General features: G+C 37.0%; 1 protein-coding gene across 3 annotated transcripts in view; it reads left to right on the top strand.

Annotated features, from left to right (window-relative positions):
* LOC127633754 (exocyst complex component 6-like) overlaps window positions 1-23,353 on the top strand; it is a 113,723-nt gene that overhangs the window by 55,996 nt on the left and 34,374 nt on the right. For 2 of the 3 annotated variants that reach the window (XM_052113036.1, XM_052113037.1), the window contains exons 16-19: window positions 6,298-6,409; window positions 6,505-6,639; window positions 10,046-10,225; window positions 21,177-21,318. In XM_052113036.1, the coding sequence (XP_051968996.1) occupies window positions 6,298-6,409; window positions 6,505-6,639; window positions 10,046-10,225; window positions 21,177-21,318 (569 nt within the window). Of the gene's footprint in view, window positions 1-6,297; window positions 6,410-6,504; window positions 6,640-10,045; window positions 10,226-15,076; window positions 15,107-21,176; window positions 21,319-23,353 lie in introns of all 3 variants that reach the window. The other variant, XM_052113035.1, reaches the window with a different exon arrangement.

Here is a 23,353-nt window from a genome sequence, read left to right as displayed (position 1 = left end):
CCTGCACTCTGTGGCCAGATCAGCATATTTTAGCTTCTTCCTCTCATAGACTGTCTCCAGTCCCTCTTCCAATAGAACAGCAAGCTCAATCATGACTATTTTCCTAGCTTAAGTCGACCACAACACTACATCCGGCCTCAATGAGGTAATGGCACCCTCGGTTGGAAATTTGAGCTCTTGGCCAAGGTTGACCATCATTGACCAATCACTTCCAGGTGCCAAGCTTGATCTGGGCTCCATTCTGTGCCTTGTGCGGCACCTTCATTTTTAACAAAATCAACACCCTGCCTTTGGTTAGCATGTTTGCCTTTGTTTGCCTTTACTCTATGCACCTCTAGGATCTCTGCCAGCTTCCGCAGAACCTGATCATGCCGCCATCTGGACCATCCTTGTGCCAGGACAGTCTTGCACCCAACCAATATGTGCTACAAGTTTGCTTTTGGGGCCTTATAGAGGGGGCAACTCTCCTCTTTGCCATACTACAGAGATTCCCAGGGCTTGGCAGGGTATCGTAGGGTATCTTATTAGAAAACTTAGCCTGGCCTGGGATACATTCCACAGGTCAGCCCATCCTAACACTCATTCAGATGTCCCCTCCCATATGGTCCAGCGCCCTTGCTGCTGCTGGCTGACTGCCCTTATCTCATACCCTTCCTCTCCCATCCTAGTTACTTCTGTAACTACCATTGCTTTCCTTTCAGGAGTCTGCTGACCACAGTTTGGGAGCTACCCCCATCCAAGGCCTATTCTTCCTGACTGTGTTTTTCCAACAACCTCTTGATTCTTTAGTCTTGAAACTGCCTGGTTTGCGGCCTCCTCTCCAAGTTCTGCCTGTTCGGACTTGGACTTGACTTGCCCTCACTGCTTGGTCTATCGATTATCGTAGCTCCAAAACAAGCCTGGTCTTTTTTCTGCTTATGGCCCAGAATGAGTGATTTTTGAGGCAGTTGTAAAGCATTTCTTCCAAACAATGCTACATCTGAGAGACAACGTGGCAGGCCTAGCCACTTCCTGATATAACTATTGGCCTTGGTGTCCATCCTTGCTACTGTTGCTGCAGAAATCTCACACTTTTTAGTGGCCACATCAGGTGATGGTAAAGTGTAAATTGGTAACACCAAACCTTGAATTTGCCTGAGAGATCTTATCCAGGCCCTCTTTCACTTGCTTTAGGACCAACTCTGCCATGTGTCTCAGAATTAGAATCAGCTTTATTGCCAAGTATGCTTACGCATACAAGGAATTTGTCTTGGTGACAGGATCTTCCAGTGTACGACAATACAAAAACAGCAGCAAGACATAGATAATAATAAAAAAAAAGGAATAATAAAAATAAATAATTATACATATAGGTACATACACTCACCTTCGTACATACCCACATACACACAGGTAGTGCAAATCTATTACAAATCTGTTATATAAACAACAAAAATACAGTATATTATGTACAGTGCAATGTATGTAATGGCAGAAGTGGATGTTTTATAATATAAATAGACTTAACTGTGTATTGCAAATAATTATTGCTCAATGGGGCAATTTAACTGTTCATGAGATGGAATGCCTGAGGGAAAAAACTGTTCCTGTGTCTGACGGTTCTGGTGCTGAGCAATGAAGCATCGGCCAGAAGGCAACAGTTCAAAAAGGTAGTGGGCAGGGTGAGTGGGGTCCAGAGTGATTTTACCAGTCTTTTTCTTCACTCTCTCCACCTCAAATGAAATTTGATCTTCCCTCACCACCTTTCTAATAGAAAGACTATGTGATTTTGTTGGCTTTAGCTTCATTCTGGCCAATGCCAATAGCTCTTCCAGCCTTTTCTAGAGCCGGTTGGTACATGCAGCATTCTGGAGGTTGCTTTTTACATCATCAGTGTAACAGAGTTGGCAATCTCATCCCAGATTGTGCACAGATTCTTTGGACCATTTGTCTTGCACCAATTAGGATTATCTTGAATGCATCTGTAAACCGGATTGTAGAGATTGAACATCCCATCACTATTCCTTTTTCCAGTTGCTGCCATTGTGTTGCATGGCATATCTTCAGGTCCCCATAGTAGCTGTCTTCCAAGATCCTAATGCACTCTGGTACATGGAAGAACTCCAGTGCAAAGCTTACAAGCTGGTGTGGAACTGATCCATAGGCATTTGCCAAGTCCAGCCAGACTACATGGATGTCTTTCTTATCTCTATTGGCAGACTGGATCTGCTCCCATATTACTAATACATGTTCCACAAACCCAGAGGTTTCTGGCAGCTTCAGACATCCTCCTTGCTACCACCGAAACTAATGCTGGTGGATCCCTACAATTTGGGTATGAAGATGGCTACTGCCCTTGCCACTCCATGGGTGCACTGCTTCTTCCAGGCAACAGTCTCCACAACATTTTAAGAACCATGGGGCACTTTTTATACAGCTTCAATGGCATCCCATTGAAGCTGTATAAGGGATAGCTAAATTAATATGACTTATATTTCACATAGCTAACAAATATTGGCATTATGTTCATGCTATAGCCGAAGGAGAACTGGCCCCTCCACCAGAGTCTGGTTTTTCTTCTTCACTTTGGCTTTCTTAATGGGGGCTTAAATATAAAAAAACATTAAGGCATTATTCTCAATGAAGTTTTTCAGTGAAGCTACTCACAGGTGACTTTTAATACATTTTAGGCATTAAAGACAACTATATTATTTTATTTTTTTAAGCTGTTTTTAAACAGTGTGTGAATTGTAAAAAGCGCTATACAAATAAAAATGACTTGATTTGAATTGACTTTATTTAACAGGCTCTTTAACCCCTCCTGTCCCTGTGGTAATCAATGCAAAACACTGTAGATTTAACACTTCTCTCTAATAGCTTCTTTGTTATTTAAGCCTGTTAATGAGCGACCTCTGCACCTCTGCTTGCAGTGTTTGCCCACCTGATAACCAACTTATCATCACCTTACACTGGCACACACCGAATAATCAACACCAACCAGCAGTGTCCTGTTAACACTCACACCGTACAACAGCATTGTTCTGTAGTAATGAGTGCAGATAGCAAGCTCTCAACATTTGGTTTGTTCTTAATCATGCCAGAAGACCTTATTGTCATTAATGAATTTTCAAAAGTTTAAGACAAGTTACTCTATCTAGTATCTACAGCATTTGTGGCATAATGTGAATTACCATACAAAATAATGTTGATGCGTCTCTTAGTATTAAAAAAGGTAAACCTTGCGGATATAGATATTCTCTTTCAATGGGAAGAAGCAACAAAATAAATGATAAAATACACTTTCAAAAGTATAGCTTTAAGTCTTAAATATATATTTTTTAACCTAATACTAGTGTGATAAAATAGTTTTTAACCTTGCCTGTGCAAAGTTATATCAACCATATATTCTATGGATACAAGGAGCTTGAAAGTACAGCTCCTATCTTCTTGAATGGGGAAAGACTGAAATCTCCAAAATGCTTGGTCAAGATAACGATTAAACTACTTAAATTGTGCTTCTTTAGCTCAGGTCATGCTAAAAAAACACTACTTTTCAAGCCGGTACAGCTAATGCGAATGCACATTCCTGAGTTGACTGGCAGGCGATTTCTGCATCTCAAAGGTGATTTTACCTGTAAGGAGGGACTTCCTTTTTTACACCCAACACATTGGTTGTTCCAAATTCTCCAATTCATTGTAAAACAAGTGCTCCTCCTCAGGTTAAATAGTCTCTTATATAGAAATATATAAGAAACATCCATTCTTTCAACTCATGTCATGACTATGTAAAGACAGTTAAACCAATAACTTTTGCACAGTATGCTCAAGGATTCCAGAAAGGGGCTTTTAAAATGGGAAAAAAAGGAACTGGAAACAGGAAAGCATAACCAGACGTTATGCCAACTGTGTAGAAAATTAGTGTCGCTGCTAAAATTTAAGAAAATTTTAGAGCTCAAATAACAACATTTTATACGGAATTGCGGTATTTAACAATGTGCTTTAACAAAAACACAAGCTGCATGTTTTTACCCTCTGGTACATTCACCTCATTATCTCTTATTGTAAGTGCATTACTGTAAACATACTTTGTTTACATTTGAATTTATTTGCCAAGTATATAAAATATGCAAGGAATTTACCATGGTGCAGATGATGACAATACAGACGGCAACAACAACAATAGCCACATAACAAAAGTGCAGGAAATTAGTAGTCTGTAGAAAAAAATAATTATGTAAATGCTGACTGCTTGCCCAATATTAAAGTGAGCATTGGTTTAATAATGCTCATTTTTGTTTATTTAGAAAGTCATGCAGATTTAGGAAGAATGTCCAAGAAGTTCAATAAGAATGCAAGAACAGTCCCTGTTAATCATTTCCTGAGGGAAAGAACTGTGTTGGTGATGTTAGTGCTACTTTTTAGTGTTCTTAGTCTTGGTTTCCGCTGAGAATGTAAATGCTGAAACAGAAAATGACTGGGATGTGAAGGAACTGACATGATTTTACAGCTCTGCTCCTTATTCTAGAAGAATACAGATCTGAGAGAGAAGGGAGTTGGCAGCCGATAATTTCCTCAGCACATTGCATGATGTGCTGCAGCTGTTGCTTTGAGTGTGCTGAAGCAGAGCCAAAGTATACAGTGATGGATAATTAAATAACACATTCAATTATGGCAGTGTAAAATTTAACCAAAGGGGATTTAGACAGTCCGAGTTTTCTTTTCTTTTCTTTTTTCTTCTTTTTCCCACTTTTTTTCTCCCAATTTCGAATGCCCAATTCCAAATGTGCTTTTTAAGTCCTCGTGGTCGCATAGTGCCTCAATACGGGTGGCGGAGGATGAATTTCAGTTGCCTCCGCATCTGAGACCATCAACCCACGCATTTTATCAAGTGACTTGTTGAGCATGTTGCCATGGAGACAAAGTGTGTGTGGAGGCTTCACGCCATCCACTGCAGCATCCATGCTCAACTCACCGTTCGCCCCACTGAGAACGAACCACATTATAGCGACAACAAGGAGGTTACCCTATGTGACTCTACCCTCCCTAGCAACCGGGCCAATTTGGTTGCTTAGGAGACCTGGCTGGAGTCACTCAGCATGCCCTGGGATTCGAACTAGCGAACCCCAGGGGTGGTAGCCAGTGTCTTCGAATTTTCTTAACTGTTTTAGAAAATAGATGCGTTTCCAAGTTGAGATGTCCCATTTCAAGTCTTCTTGAATGGCTGTGCCAAGAAACAGTGGAACCATGTATTTCCAAAGGAAGGACATTAGAAGACTTCTTCCTGAAATCAATGATCATTTCCACTGTCTTTTTGATGTTTAGCTCCAGATGGTTATTTTCACACCTTGACACCAGACGGTTAACTTCATCACGGTGCATTGATTCGTTGCAATTTGAGATGAGGCCAATTAAGGTGGTATCATCTGCAAACTTAATAAGTTTGACAGAATCACTGATTGATGAGCAATCTTTGGTGTAGAGTGAACAAAGCAGAGGAGAATGCACACAGCCCTGTGGAGTACCAGTGCTGAGAAAAACAGGATCTGAGGTGTGACTGCCTAGTCTGACACACTGCTTCCTGTTAGACAGGAAGTCATGGATCCAGCCACACAGGGTAGGTGGAACATTGAGTAGCATCAGATTAGTTAGGAGAATATCAGGAACCAGGAACAGAGGAACAGAGCTGAAGTTGTCAAACCAAATGCGGACACAGGTGTGAGGGCTTTCTAGATGCTGCAGGATGTAATGTAGGGCCAGATTGATGCTGTCATCAGCTGACCTATTTGATCTGTAGGCAAAATACAGTGAGTCTTGGAGGGTGTTGGTAATTGATTTCAGTTGGTGCAAAACGAGTTTCTCAAAACACTTCATGACAACAGAGGTTAAGGCATTCAAACATGATATCTTCAGTTTCTTGGGAACTGGGATAATAACAGAGGATTTGAAACAGGCACTGTTCCAATGACTGATTTAAAAGATCAGCAAAAATAAGGGATAACTGAACAGCACAATACCATCAGGTCCAGGTGCTTTCCTGACCTTCTGCTTTTTATGTATGTTGTAAATTTGAGGCACAGACAGAGTAAGTGACGAGTGTGAAATGTTGGTGTAGAGGTATTAAATATTTGTGTTGGCAGGGTGGGATTGGAAAGAGTAGGTAAGGGGTTTCTAGGACCTTTAAATCCTTCAAATCCTTCAAATCCTACCACAAACTGAAGGAAGAGTCAAATTTATAGTAGCTAGCGCCACTAATAAAACTGCATTGTAACATTACTAATAGTAAAGTTTGAAATATTTCTTGGTTAACTTGTGTTGCAGCTCAACCGAGATTGACGACATGCTCCGTAAATCCACAAACCTGTTGCTAACAAGGACGCTGAACTGCTGCTTACAAAACCTCATCAAAAAGACACACATCGGGTTGACTGAGGTAAAGCTCACACCTCTATCAAAACATCACCTCGCTCTGTCAGCGAATCCCAGCCTCACATTAATACACACCTCCATTTCTAATATCCTTTTCAGCTAGTACAAATTATCATCAACACCACCCACTTAGAGCAAGCATGTAAATACCTGGAGGATTTTATCACGAACATCACCAACGTTTCCCCGGAAACAGTTCACACCACAAGACTCTACGGGCTTTCCACCTTCAAGGTAAAATTCGTTCACAGACAAGTTCTGTAATTCCACACTTCACTTGCTGGCTTGACTCTGTGTTTCTGCCATGGGCGTACATGAACAGACCAAAGCTCTCATCAACTTCACAGAACACCAGAAGCCTCAGGGCTCATGAACTTTATAAAGAGCTTGTTTAGATGTTATTTTCACCCATATCGACTTGTATATGTATCTAAATGGAGTTATGCTATCAAGTGACCTCTTTTTCAGTGATTAAACATGTAGCTGCATGTTTGCATTGCACAAGTTTTATAGGCTTATTACAATTAGATTTAATTTTAAAGAGTAGCAGTCAGCACCTACTAGTTTCAATAAATTAAGAGGTCATGTTTGCAAGATCACACACTACATTTTAATAAAAATGACAAATATCTGCTCTAATCTGGATTAATCTTTAATATATGCAGGTATCAACAATACAGATTTTCTATTACTGACAGCTCATTCAGACCATTAGACACTAGTTTGGTTTCCATCCACATATTTTTATGCAAAGTTTGAGACATTGAATAAAAAATGCTGGATGGAAACACCAATGCAAATGCAAAGAAAATGTCCAAAATGTGCACAAAAACGTATAGGCTCATTAGAGATCGATAATAGTTTGATTCTATAAGAAGATTAGCACTTAAATTGCGATGAAAACACTTTATCAAATATATTCCTGTAGAATTTATATAAGAATATATGCCCCATTTATGGGCTATTGACAAATTAGGTTGTCCGAGGTTACAAAATTGAGAAATTAAAAAATCTGGATTAAAACAGATGTGTCAAGTTTGTAAACAATTAATCATGTTGTTTTTACAAATTGTTTGAAAAACATTTATAGCATTTTGTACAAAAAATGTATTAATGAAACCACATTATATTTCCAAATGACCTGAGCCAAGTGTGTTGATATTTAATTATATTACAAAATGATGATGTGTTTTTTAAACCTTCACACACAGTCTTGTGGGTCTAAAGAGATCTTCTCTGTTTCAAAATTACTACCTACTTGTTGGTTGCACTGTGTGACTTTGATTTGGTGCACAAACGTTTTTTAAATGTGAAATACATTTAAAAATATAATTGTTTCTCTGCAAGAAATAATTATATAAAAGATTATTCAGCACAACTCATGCCAACTTTTATTTTTTCTAGAATTTCAGCTTTTAATTAGACTTTGGATTTTTTTACTGTCTCATGACGGTTGCACCACATTAATTTTGTTTTCTTTAAGCCCCAGAAAAAATATTAAAATGACTTTGAACTCAGCAATTGAAAACATGTTCATCTTAGAAGAGGTGTATTCAAGTAATTGTTATGTGGGAATTTCATTGTTGATGTATTATTTTAATAATTTATTTGACGCGGACAAAAAAATTTGCATCATGTCACTGACCCACCTGCATTAACATGTCTGTTCAGTGATCAGATTGCTATCGGATTGCTCTTGACCTCATTAAATGCCAGGTGTAAACACCCCCAAGATGCATTGTGATTGGATCGTGATCGGATCACTGAAACCAAATTTGGAAGTGGTCAGGGACGGATTTTGACCACACTTACACAAGAAGGTGTAAATGCAAATACGTTTTCGTTATCCGGATACAGCTACGTAAGTAATTAATTATCTGATTATCTAAATTTGCTTTGGTGTCTGCCAAAAAATGTTCAGTGAATGAAATACCGACTGTCAAAGTGATTTAAGGCATTTGAATTATCCATCAGTGTCTGTAAAATTCACTAAAAAGATCAGATCTAAACTAGACAGATAATTTTTGTTTCCATAGCCTTTGATGTAATATGGTAAGTAGTAGGGCGATTCATATTTTGAACAACAATGGGGATGAGGTTAGGGCATCTGCTGCCTGTCAGGAACAATCCCAGTCATCTTTATACAATGGTTTAAACTTCACAAAGTTTCTTACCCAATTTCTGTGGCTAAAACTGACAAGTATACATTTTCATGAGGTACACCCTCAACTCAGCTGCACATCCTAGCACAGAAAGTAATTGTGTGGAGCAGTGCATGTTATTCATTATGTATAAAGTAATGTCCCGGGCATAATAAACTCGGGAGCCGATTTAGGGGATGGAGAATGGAGACTTCACCCGCAAGAGATATGGGCAAGCTGCTGTATCTCTGCGCATAGCCGGAAACGGTCACTTAATTTCATCTGAACCAGTTTCAAAGAAACTGAGAAGGACCCGGCCGTCCAGCAAGCTACAGACAGGTATACTTTTAGAAACTGAACGACAGCCAGAGATTATAATAGTTTTGAGATTTTAAACTTCAGCAAATTAATCTTCAGCATTCATTATGTTTTATAGCTGCATGTATAGTGTCTAATAATGCATTAGCAATGTACACTTAAGTTTCCCTTGCCAATAAAATTTGAAATGAATTGAATCTGCCCATTTTATCCTATTATTAAAAAAAGTCCACTGGAAAACAGCAGAAGATTTTGCCCAAATTTTAGTTATATACTTGAATCAAAGATTAATACCTGAAAACAAATGTCCAATAAACTCTATCCGCAAAAATAAATTAACTGAACATTTAACATGTACAAATTAAAATAAATTATGACTAACCAATTTCTTGCAAGTTCTTTGAGACAAAGTATAAAGTAAATATAATAATGATAATTTTTTAAAGTTTGTTGTAATATATCATGTACCATAATTCAATAGCAATTAATCAGAAAAAACTATTGATTCACAGCGCTAGTAAGTAGCGTTCTCCATTTTGCGCATTTAACTTTGATCGGATCTCTGTTTATGCTCTTAGTCATAAGGCATCTGCCGCAATTGCTAGCAAACATGATGTTCATTAGAGTTTTTGTCTGCAAGTAATTTATTGCATTGAATAAAAAAGACACAGTGGCTTCAACTTCCATTTAAATATAATTTCTTGCCAATTTGCCCAGAAGTGTTGATTTTGTTTTCTGAAGTTCTAGAGTTGTTAAAACACAGGATGAAAATGCTGCTTTATTCGCAAATAGTTTTTGTGCAATTCCGATTTCTCGCTTAAATGAAATATGCTAATTTGTTATGTTTGCCATGCATTTTAGATGGGTGACTTTGGCCTTTGCATTGTATCTTACTGTTTTTCAGCATCTCACACCATGAGCATACATTTTATGATGTTGTTCCAAATGCGTTTAGTTCTGTTCCGTTGCACTCCATCCATCGGTTTTGATCTGTTTTGGAACACGACTACAAATGCATCATTTTGAATGTCTCTCGCTCATACTAAAGTGGTTGTATAAATGCAGCACTGGCCTGATTGAGCAGGTGACTGTTCCATGAACTGGACCTAAAATCTCTCACACTTGCCCTGGGCCATTTTGCCTTCCTTATTGTTGAGCGCTGATGTGGTTGATTATTTCAGGATGCCAGGCATGCAGCTGAGGGCGAGATCTATACCAAACTCAATCAGAAAATTGATGAGTTCATTCAGCTTGCTGATTATGAATGGAGCATGGCAGAGTCAGACGGCAGGGCCAGCGGATACCTCATGGATCTCATTAACTTTCTGCGCAGCACCTTCCAGGTCTTCACACATCTTCCGGTGAGTTCCACACCTTCCTCCCCTGTACAAACAGTCACGTCATGGTTTTGTGATCATTCTGCACTAGTGGGATTATCAACATGCACTTCGGTGATATAGTCTCTATTTAGTTTATGTAGTGGTTGTCGTTGCATGTGGCGTCAAATGAGGTTGCATTTGTAGATGTTCTGGAGCACCCCAAAATGGCACAATTGCTCATTTTAGAAACAGAGAAGTTCAATATAGTTTATATCCCTTACTTCACTTTCTACAGTTTGACACCATTGAATTTGGTATAAATCAAAACATTAGATGCACATAAGAGCTTGCTTGGTCATATAGGTGTCATTACACACAGATATAATATTCACAAAGACATTCATTGCAATAAATGATAAAATCTCTGTTTGTGTGATGCTTCAATTAATTGTAATTTTGAAACTCAGTAAACAGGGATGTGAATCTTTGGGTTGAAAGGGAATCAGGTTTTAGCAAATTCTTAAAATAGTAAAGTACTTAAAATAGTTTATTTAAAACACATTAAATACATGTACATACAGGCTTCTTGGAATACAACAGAGAGCAATTTGCCAATCAAATATTTTAGAACCAAGCATAACTACAAAAATTCACTTGATAAATTCCATATTTATTAAAGATTTTAACAATTGGCAAGACTATTACACTATTATAAAATTCCCTGTTATTTCCAGGATTTCCATGACCATGCACAGCATTAAAGTAAAATCATATAACTACATTCTATTTTGTAAGGCCTCATTTACAATTACGGAAAAGAAAAAAGCAGTAATGAGTAGATGACTTCAATTTCAAACTTCAAAATATTTTCTGCATGCAAAGTCCCCAATTAATCAGTGTTACCTGTAAAATGGCAATTTTTATGTAGAAAATAACGACTGAGTTTCCCCGCAATGAAAGCATTTTATTTTAGTAATGGCCACACAATGAGTTGGCAGCTGTACAGAGCTTTGAGTGCGTTTCACTATCGCGAGACAAGAGTCAGTGGCCGTCCTGTGGAGAGATCAGACACAAGGTGCTAGAATGCTGTTCAGAAAAATTTTCAATGAGATGAGTTAGAACGATGCCGCACACGTCTCCATTAAATCACATGTAACTAATTCAATATTTATATATTTTAAAATACTGTACACTGTTTTGTCGAATCGTGATATATTCTATTTTTAGCATTTGAAATAGATTTTTGACCAACACTAACGATTCTCCATTAAAAAATCATGTTTCAAGATTGATGCATATAAATCAGCAGGATTAGTAATAGATGCATCGAGAAAACAAGTGAATTGTTACACCTATCGATAAATGAAACTTCAACAAACTACGTTTCATCTACAATGCTGTGAAAAATTATTTGCCCCTACCTGATTTCTTCTATTTTTGTGTATTTTACATACTAAATTGTTTTATATCTTCAAACAGGATATAACATAAAACAAAGGCAACCTGAGTAAACACAAAATACAGTTTTCAAATATATATCTTTTTTATTGAAGCAAAAAAGTTATCCAACACCTATATCAAGTAGGTGAAAAATGAACTGCCCCCTTAATCTTAATAGCTGGTTGTGCCATCTTTAGCAGCAATAGCTGCAACCAAACACTTCTGACAACAGGAGATCAGTATTTCACAATGCTGTGGTGCAATTTTGGCCCACTCTTTACAGATTTTATTTAGTTCGGCCACATTGGAAGGTTTTTGAGCATGAACTGCACATTTAAGATCCTGCCACAGCATCTCAATCGGTTCCATGTCAGGACTTTGACTAGGCCACTCCAAAACTATAATTTTGCTTCTTTTGAAACATTCAGAGGTGACTTACTCTTATGCTTTGGATAATTTTCTTGCTGCATAATCCAGTTGCGCTTGAGCTTCAACTAACGTACTGATGACCGGACGTTCTCCTTTAGGATTTTCTGGTAGAGAGCAGAATTCATTTTTTCCTCAATTATTGTAATGTCACAATGGCCCTGAAGCAGCAAAGCCTCCCCACAACATCACACTACCACCACCATGTTTAAACGTAGGTATGATGTTCTTTTTGTGGAATTCTGTGTTTGATTTACGCCAGAAGTTACGGGACCCCTGTCTTTCAAACAGTTCCACTTTTGACTCATCAGTCCACAGACCATTTTCCCAAAATGTTTGAGGATCATCAAGGTGTGTTTTAGCAAAATTCAGATGAGCCTTAATGTTCTTCTGGGTTAGCAGTGGTTTGGCATTTTTGGACAGTGTCTTTCTGATAGAGGAGTCATGAACAGTGATCTTTAATGCGAAAGAGGTCTGCAGTTCTTTGGATGTTGTCCTTGGATTTTCTGTGACTTCGAGTCATCTCTATGCTCTCGGAGGGATTTTGGAAGGCCAGCACTTCTGGGAAGGTTCAATACCGTGCCAAGTTTTCTTCATTTGAAGATAATGGCTCTTACTGTGATTCTTTGGAGTCCCGGAGCCTTTGAAATAGCTTTATACCTCTCCCAGACTGATGTATTTCAATCAGCTTTTTCCTCATCATTTCTGGAATTTCTTTCGACCTTGGCATAGTGTGCTACTGGGTGAGACCTTTTAGCCAACTTCATGCTGCTGAAAAAGTTCTATTTAGGTGTTGATTTGATTGAACAGGTCTGGCAGTAATCAGGCATGGGTGTGTCAAGTCCAGCTGAACCCCATTATGAATGTCCTCTCTCATCAACAAGGCATTTCCATCCACAGAACTGCCACTCACTGGATGTTTTTGGCATTTTGGTTTTTATATAGACTGTTGTGTGACCAACAATCATCCATGCGATTATATAATCAACCAATCTTGTGGCAGCAGTGCAATGCATAAAATCATGCAGATATAGGTCAGGAGCTTCTGTTAATCTTCACATCAACCATCAGAATAGAGATAAATGCCAATGATCTCAGTGATTTGGACCGTGACATGATTGTTGGTGCCAGATGCTGGTCGGTGCTGTTTTGTATATACAATACATATATACACTATATACAGGTTTTGAAATTAACACCTGCCAAATGCAGATAAAAATCATCCGTGGTGGGTAACTCTGTCACTCTTACTAGCCACTTTGGCGGTTGACATTTTATTGCACTGAAAATTCTGGTGACTGAGCTGCTGCCGAAGGAAATTCAATTGTATTCATCTTGCGTTGAGCGCTTTATAAGCACTAAATATGCCTCTCATAACTTACACTCTGTGGGGCGAATGAAGTGTGCTTTCACATGAACCACACTTTTTTTTATTTTATTTTCATTTTATTTCTACAGAGAACATTCTAGGATAAAGCACTATATGGAGAAAGTCAACCATCTCAAACTGCTAGATAGTACATAAATAGGAGAGAAATACATCATCAGTTTTTTTTATAGTACACTTCATCCTTACTATAATATATGTATATTTTTAATGCAGTAACACTAACTGCATTAGTGTCTTGGATGCAATCACCACAAGATGTTTGAGAGGGTTTCAAGAAAAAAGCTTAAACACTCATCCAACAACAAACTCAAGTCTTCAGTTTGCCAGACACTACTGGAACTTCAAATGGGACCGGGTTCTATGGTCAGATGAAGCAAAAAAATTGCTTTTTGGCAGCAAACACCAGAGATGGGTTTGGCGTTCACAGAGATGAAGTACCCCACGGTTAAATATGGTGCTGGATCTTGAATGTTGTGGGGCTGTTTTTCTGCCAGAGTTCCTGGACATCTTGTTTGGATACATGATATCACAGACTATCAAATACCAACAGATAAATAATCAAAACCTGACTGCCTCTGCCAGAAAGCTTACAATGGGCCCTGGATGGATCTTCCAGCAATACAATGATCCAAAACAAACACTGGTTCACTGACCACAAAATCAAGGTTCTTCCTTGGCCATCCCAGTCCCCTGACCTGAACCCCATAGAAAACCTGTGGTGTGAACTGAAGAGGAGAGTCCACCAACATAGACCTCTGAATTTGAAGGATCTGGAGAGATTCTGTATGGGACGAATGGTCTTGCCAGGTGTTCTCCAACCTCATAAGACATTATAAGAGAAGACTCAGAGCTGTTATCTTGGCAAATGGAGGTTGCAAAAAGTATTGAATAAAAGCGTGCCAATAATTATGGCCAATGCATTTTGGGGAAAAATATTTATTTAATAATGAGATATTTCCACTGTTTCAATTGTTTTACTTCAATAAAAGGTTAGATTTTTTTGAATGAAAGTTCAAAAGGATAAACAATGCAGATTTTTTTTCACAGCCTTCTTTGCACATATTTACCATATATATATATAGAGAGAGAGAGAGAGAGAGAGAGAGAATTTTGTTATTTTTATAGTTCTAGGAGAATTTCCATCTGGGTAGGGGATTCTTGCAAATTGAACATTTCAACACATTATTAAAAATGACAAAAAGGTTATTAATTACAAAGCTTGTATAATCTATCCTTTAAAACTAAAACATTTCTCTTATCAAAAAAAGCATTTTTCCCTTTAAATCTCCCCAAGGTACAGAAAAGTTCCCCTTATTGAAGAATCACCTGCATATTCCTGCACTTAATTGTCAACACAGATATCTCTCTGCCCGTCCATTACATTGTGAACGAGACAGCTTGCTTGCTTTTCTCTTCTCCTGGCCTGTCTTCTTAAATTAATTCATTTAACCTCCAGTTTAATTTGGTTATCTTTTGTTTTCTCAACAATGTAACCTCTTTCCTTTAAGTGAATGTACCTTCTCTTTGCTTTCTGCCAAGCATGCTTGGTTTTCAGATTTTTCTTTGTCTGTCCATTTATTATGGCTACATTTTCTTTCCCTGTCCGTGTGTTTTATTTTCTTGGAGTTTCTGCTCAGAATAACAACAATGATCATGCTGCGATGTCGGTAAGTAGACCGTCTTCAAACCCTAGAGGGGGATAAGAAATAAATATGAAAATTAAATGGCAAACAAACCAACAAAAACTGCATGTTTATGTCTGCTCTGTGGACTTCATCCTTGTTTTGCTTCCCTCTTCTCGTGTAATGCTGTCTGTAAAGCAGATTGATTGGCATGCTACCCTTGATTGTCTAAAGCTGATTCCAGTATCTGCAGAACACATGCCATTCATACTTGAGATTCACTAGCACTGGTGCCATCATTTAAAGTTATAGCGGTAGTCTAAGTAATTAGTGTGTCTCAAGTAATGAATCATTGTACCCTACAACCCGATCAGGACAGCTACGTATATGTTGTTGCTTTTAAGAAGTACACTTAGATGTTACATAATCTTTGTTAGTAAATCAAATTACATTATGTAGCTGTCTAATATAAGCTGGCATAATTTGACTAAAGTGATACAATCACCTTTAAAATGCTTTAGAGGTGTAATTATAGTAATTCCGACAAGATGCGGCATTAATGATAACAGACAAAACAAGACAGATGCTCAGCTCATATTTCCATGCTTTAATAACCAGTCATATCTTACACAATGTTCAAACCAGTGTTGGGTGTAATCTGATTACAAAGTTATTAGTTACTGTAATCTGCTGTAATTACTTTTCATAGTTTTTATAGTATTAACTATGTAAAACATGAATTATGCATGTGTGTCTCTGCGTTTCAATGACAGCTGAAGGTCGTGCACCCCCTAATTCTTCTTTTTAATGGAGAAACGTGTAGTGCTGAATGTATGACTCAGGACAAGGAGTGTGAAAAGTGTTTTAGAAAGTAACTTAAAAGTAATTAGTAATGTGATTACATTGTTGATGGAGTAATCACTAAGGTGATATGAATACAATTTTATAGAAGTAATTAGTCATTTGTAGTGGATTACCTTTTGAAGTAATGTACCCAACACTGGTTCTAACCTGGCATGATATGATAAATTGACAAGCGATAAAAGCTTCTTTTTCCATGTCAATGTGATCACCTTACCAGCGTGATCTTGCAGACTGTCAGAGCTTTTTGACGTTCGTTTGGTTAGCACAATAGTCAAGTTCCTGGAGAAAAAATCCCATTTTGTTCATAAAGAAATAGACATTTTGCAATTATGTAAAACTAGAGCTCTGAGTTTAAACAATGATGCAGAAGCCACAAGTCAATTTCAACTTTTTACTGATATATTGCAGAGGCCGATAAATCGGCCGATATTCTGACTTTTTTAATTATCGGCATCAGGCGATACATTTTCCCTTTTGGCCGATTTGTTTCTTGAGGGGGCCAAAATTGCCTGCTTGTGTGTGAAGCCACTGAGACTTTTAAATGACCAGTCGCGGTTCGTTTTGTTGTTACGTGCCATCGTGTAACTACAATAATAGACCGGTGTGCAACACAGTGTCATTTAAGCGCAGGGTTGGACTGGTAATCTTGCATACCGTGCATTTTCCCAGTGTGCTGACGCACTTTGGGGCCAATCAGGTGTGGATTGGCCACCGGGAGAACCGAGTGTTCCAGTGGGTCAGCCACGAAACGGGCCGAATGGGCCGCGATAAGCTTAAATGAGCTGCCACGTTATACAGAATGGACCACAAAATGGCGCCGCGATATGCAGAAAAGGCCCATGAAAGGGAACCAGTAAATGACCTCAGTGCTTTTGGTGTTCACAATGTAAGTGATCTTAAAAGAGGACCTAGTTTCTTTTTTGGTCCTCTTCATATTAATGTGGTCTCAGACCCCTGCTAGGGCTGTCACGATTATGAATTTTGGCTGACAATAATTTTTAATAAATAATTGCTATTGCTTATGATAAGGAATTATCATACAAATTGTCATACTTAAGGTGTACATATACTTAGTACAGATAGGCCTACACCTTAAGTGGTAATTTATTTATATTTAACTTGAAATCATATAATAAAATGGGGCTATATGATTACTTTTAAGACTTTAAAAAAATACATTAAAGTTTTAATTAAAAATAATTGCACAGGGATAGAAATACATAAAAAGTCAAATTTTATATGTTATATCATTTATGAAACCAGACAACACCGCCAATTATATTACATTATGCAGTACTAATAATGTATACTGTATTTCTGTCCTAAATTCTTCACTCTCTCACGTTATGCTAAAGCTACAAGCCCTTATTTCGCATTTGAAATTCTGTGTGCATTTTAAAATGTTTCTTTATCATTTCGAGAGTAATGGTGCAAGCAAGCATCTCCTCCTGCATTTGCCATTGCGCAAATAAAATTAAATTGAAACTATACAAATCCTTGCTTGTATTTTTGTTGGAGTTTAGCGCAAACCTCCGTAGACAGTATGCCCATCAGAGCACTTTAAAGCAGTTCATCTTAACATGCTGCTCTGCTCTGAATGCAGCCGGTTTGTTCATTTTAGGTGCTCAAATAATACAAAAACGGAATATAAGACACAAAAACACTATATATATATATATATATATATATATATATATATATATATATAATCTATGTTTTCTTAAAATTTCCATATGCGGACAGTAAATTGTGACTGGAATATGAAGTATGTAATGCAGCTATGTATGGCAAGCCACGAGGTACTTCTGTCGTGAAATGCAAAGCAGACTGGTACCTCTTCGCTTTCACATCGCACAAATCAATCAAACCACTAAAGGACCCACAAACGAATCAGGGGGGTCTGAGACCACTTAGGATGTTCATATATACACGTTATACCGCTCTGACAGCGCTCAAATGAACCAGGTGTAAGAACGCCCTAAATGGATTAAACAGAAATATATTATGATACAATATCATTTTTTTAGATCCTTTTTTTACAAAGTTAAAGTTTTGTGTGAAATTAAGTAATTATAGTGTTAAATAAGAGTTTAATCATTTTGTTTAGCAATTTTATGTTTATTTTAATTACTATATTAAATTGTGATATATCGGCATTGTATCGGCCACCCTGCTCGCTGGATATCGGCATCGGCCATTAAAAAACACTTATTGATTGACCACTAGCTTATACTACAGCAATAATTCATCAGAAACATCGGCAGTGATGGTCGACTGTCGGTCTTTTATTTCTCCTGTTACCCTTTTTTGGTCCTAAAATAATTCTGCATATAAACATTTAATAAACATTTTGTTAAATTTATGTAAAAAAAATGGCGGCAGCTGTGGTTCACTGTAATTCACCTTAAAAATACAGTGACCATATTTCAGGCATTACGTGATGTAATTCTGGTGTCTGAATATTTCACAATTCACTACCATTTAAATGATTTAATGATGCAAACTTAATATACCAACCGTCTTCAATTACAAAAAGTGACTTTTCACTTTAAAATGTTTTGTTAAAATCATGGCAACAACAGAGGTCATGCAGGAACTTCCGGTTACACCGATTATAGTTTTTTACCTTGATTTTAACAACAGTTTACCGTAAAAATAAATGTATTCTCGTTTAACGTAATTTAATTTTTTACTGTTAATTATATGGTAAAATCATATCTAAAAAACATATCTAACAATTTAAAAAATATTTTTAAATTGTCTTGTTAAATATATTATTAGTTTTTGCTGTATATGTTAACTACCTGTTAACCAACTAACAGCTTTTTTACTGTAGCATTTTTATATTCTTTCTCCATTAAAATTACAGAATTTTTTCATAATCTATATTTGGGTCCTTTAAAGGCTGTAACTGAAAATATGTTAAATATGGGGAATGTTTTTAATGGATATAGCCCTGCTTTTTATTGTATTTATTTTTTTATTACCAACAAAAAAATACACAAAGTACTTTTATTATTATTATTATTATTATTCGTATGGTTGTGACATGGGATTGGTTGGTCATTGTGATACTTGAGTGTTTGGTTCACAGAATAGATAGATATCTAATAGATATTAACACTTATAACTGGATTGTTTGTGGAGAGCTTTGTCTTTTTGTTTTGGGTAAATAAATGTTTTTCATTTCTTTGCTAGTCATCGGCATGTATTGGTGGAGCAGCTGTTGCATGAGTTTTTCTCGTGAGTGTGTGATGTCTATTTTTGCCAAGTTTGACTAGTCTTTCACCGGTTTCCTCTTTACAACCCTGTTTATTAGGAGCCGTGTCGGCTTGCATGAACGACTGCTGCAGATATGCAACTTAAGTGTTTATGTGTTTGTGTGTGTCCCAATTGAAATCCACCAGTTTGAGGATTTTCAAGGCTAGGATGACCTTTGGTCATCTCCATGTTGTGTCATTACTTCCACTAATTATGATGTTATGTATTTTTGAGGTATGGTTCTGGATTATGGTTTTAGGTTTACCTGCAGTTAAAGACCCCATGAAATCAATATTGGACTTTTGTGGCATTTATTTCATGTGTATTAGCTTTGAAGCGATAACAGACCAAAAATATTGATGAGTCCTCTTTTACTACACAGATTCTTGTCCAATCATATGCTCTCTATGAGAATGCCCCTCCCCCTAATAACACCTTTAACCGACTAGCAAGTAGCAAGTAGTGACGTAACTAAATATCCTGCCCAAACTTCCTGTTTCAATAGGAAATATGTCAACACAGTAAAGAAAACTGCACTCATCAAGCTTTTTCACGGGGTCTTTAAAAGAAAATGCCTGTGACATCGTATAAGGCCAATACAGCAACATGAGCTAAAAAAAAAGAAGAGTTTGTGGGCAGTTTAAACAATAGCAGCACACGCAAATATAACGCAGTAAAGCATTGGTGTTGGGTAGTAACCGATTACATGTAATCTGGAATATGTAGTCAGATTATATAACTCAAGTGCCTTTAGTTACATTACATTTTTAAATATGTGTAATCAGTACATATACAATACAGTTTTGGATAACATGGATTATCTGATTACCAATCAGTGAATGGCAATAGTTAGTGTGTAATTTACTAATTGTGCTGCTAAATTTCTGAGCCAGAGCCTGAAATATGTGCAGTAGGCCAAGACTTATGGCACTACAGACATTGAAGACTGTCCGGTATTTGATTGTATGTTTACTGTTTAATGAAAAGAGTGTTAATTGGTACTTACAGGGATAGTTAACCGAACATTACAGTTCTCTCATCATTTACTCACCCTCATGCCATCTCAGATGCCATCTGCAGAACACTTATTTGAAGTTCTTCAAGATTATTTGAAGAATATTACAATGCTAGTGAATTCTGGGCAGAAATGTTAAGCTCCAAAAATCATGTAAAGGCAGCATAAAAGTGGTCCATAAGATTCCAGTTGTTTAATCCATGTCTTCAGAAGTAATATGATAAGTGTGGGTGAGAAACAGATCAATATTTAAGTCCTTTTTTACTATAAATCTCCAATTTCACTTTTTGTTTTTGGCGATTCACATTATTTGTGCATATCACCACCTACTGGTCAGGGTTGAGAATTTATAGTAAAAAAGGACCTACATTTTGATCTGTTTCTCACCCACACCTGTCATATCACTTCTGAAGATATGAATTTAACCACTGGGATCGAATGGATTACTTTTATGCTGCCTTTATTTGCTTAATGGTATCTCAAAGTTCTAGCCACCATTCACTTGCTTTGTATGGACCAACTGAGATGAAAAGTCATACATTTCTGGGATGGCATAAGAGTAAATGATGAGAGAATTCTCATTTTTGGGTGAACTATACCTTTAATGCTATTTTAATTTTATTTATCAAAAGATGCTTTATGTAATCTCATTCACCTAAAAAGAGTAATCTAAAAGATTACACACTGATGTGTGCTTTGTAATCAATACCAGATTACATTTTAGAAGTAATCTACCCAACACTGTAAAGCATGTGCAAATATATTGTGCAATAAGTGGTGCAATGATCTTATTGATTTCCCCCTCATTTTTAAGCTCTTCAATTGGCTCCGACCTGATACTAAGAATCTGTTCAGACTTTAAATTCTTTAAATTAATTTAGATAGAATACTGGATGTGACTTCATCTTTAATGCCCTTTGTAGCTGAGGACACCTGTAGTCACAGTTTTGTTTGTTTGTGTGTGCTGTTCTTCAGGGGAAGGTAGCGCAGACGGCGTGCATGTCTGCCTGTAAGCACCTGGCCACGTCACTGATGCAGATGCTGTTGGACACTGAACTCAAGCAGATCAGCATGGGAGCAATTCAGCAGTTCAACCTGGATGTCATACAGTGTGAATGTGAGTTTTGGGGTTGGATTATTAAAGGAAAAGTTCACCTAACATTGAAAAATCTGTCATCTTAACTGTTAACCTCCAGTGTTGTTGCTGTAGTGTGGACAGCTAATGTAAGCAATATTTTTATTAAGCGTGTAATAGGCCATGTGCAAAAATATATGCATTAAGCCACTGTTTAACAATCCTTAACGAGAACTACATGAAAATATTAAAGGGGCCATGACATGAGGAATAACATTTTCCTTAATATTTTGGCATATAAGAGGTTATTGTTACTTTAATAACATACTGTATGTTTCAGAACTTAAAACTTCCTCCTCACTGCAAAAAGAGCATTTGTTGAAACCACAACTACTTCCTCCACATTGTGATGTCACACTGTGGAAAACATTTGCATCTGATAACACCCACAACAACACATCAATACCTTACATAATCACTCAATCAGAACAGTGGGAGTTTACTGTCAAGTCTTAAAGGAGAAGCAGCACCAAAACCAAGCATTTCTGACATAAATTCAGAATGAGGGTGGAAAATGATCATATTTTGCAAATATATTAGTTTTTTGTGCAAAAAAAAACTTTACTAATGTTATAAATGAACCTCAAGTAACACGTTAAAATAATAATAATTTATAAAAGCATGTCCACTCTAAAGGCAAAACAAAATGCAAATTTTTTTTTAAAACAAATGTAATGTGTGGAACAAAATTAAGGGAAAAAAATCTTCTTTCTTTTAAACCCCTGCAATGCAACAACAGTTCATAGTGACCACGTCTGTCAAGCTTCAAAAAGACTAAATAAAATGACCAAAAAAGGATTCCATAGGACTCATGTGCTATATTCCAGGTCTTCTGAAGTCCTACAAAAGCTGCCTATTGACACCTGCCTTCTAAAGCAGTTACATAAATGAAGTAGAATGACTGATTTGATCCACTACATAAGCAGCAACTCTGTGCGCTGTACAAATCGCATTCCCCATGTGAGACAACTCACAGTTGCTTTCAGAATATTTTAAATGTGGCATGTTACTAAGCTAACAAGGTGATTAAAAAGCATAAAAATAACACATAGCATACACACATGTTGGATACATTTTTTATTTGATTGTTTTTAGCAATGCTTTTTAGGTTTCAATGAAGTAGAAGTATATTTTTTTTCACTGAGCTTGTTGGAATGTATTTTGGGATTGTCATGTGTCCTTTGCCACTTTCTTTGGCCAAAAGAATAAAGCATAATTTCCCTTGCTAGTTTTTCAAATATGCAGTTAGACTGCAGGTCGAGGCATATGATGCTCTGTGAACCGCAGCGTCGAGGTAGATTTTATTTATATTATCAGCTTTTCTAAGAAGTGTTTATCAGAGTTACACACTTTTTAAAGAACATTCCTGATTACTCCCTCTTCACCTGCTCTGATAGGAACAGTTTTGATCACTAGTATGTGCACCAATTGAACAAAATGTGGTATTGTTACATTGTAAAAATTAAATCATGTAAAATTTCACCTGGAGACTGTGGTGAACATTTTCGAGTTATTACGCACACTAATCGTTCAATAAGGTAGCCTATTTTGTCACTTTTCTCTGTCTAGTTTTCTCGACTTAATTTTCTCATGATCTCAACATGACAAAAGTTGTTTTATCGAGATCTCGGCATAACAAAAGTTGTTTTCGTGAGATCACGACTTCATTTTCTCTTGATCTCAACATAACAAAAGTTGTTTTCTCGAGATCACGACTTCCTTTTTTCATGATCTCAACATAACAAAAGTTGTTTTCTTATGATCTCAACATAACAAAAGTTGTTTTCTCGAGATTACGACTTCATTTTCTCAATTTCTCAACATAAAAGTTGTTTTCTCGAGATCACGACTTCCTTTTCTCATGATCTCAACATAACAAAAGTTGTTTTCTCATGATCTCAACATAACAAAAGTTGTTTTCTTATGATCTCAACATAACAAAAGTTGTTTTCTCGAGATCATGACTTCCTTTTCTCATGAGCTCAACATAACAAAAGTTGTTTTCTCGATCACGACA

Source organism: Xyrauchen texanus, chromosome 40, assembly GCF_025860055.1.
Source record: "Xyrauchen texanus isolate HMW12.3.18 chromosome 40, RBS_HiC_50CHRs, whole genome shotgun sequence".
Taxonomy (NCBI): domain Eukaryota; kingdom Metazoa; phylum Chordata; class Actinopteri; order Cypriniformes; family Catostomidae; genus Xyrauchen; species Xyrauchen texanus.
The sequence above is the reverse complement of the archived record's forward strand: the minus strand, read 5'-3'. Positions and strand labels throughout refer to the sequence as shown.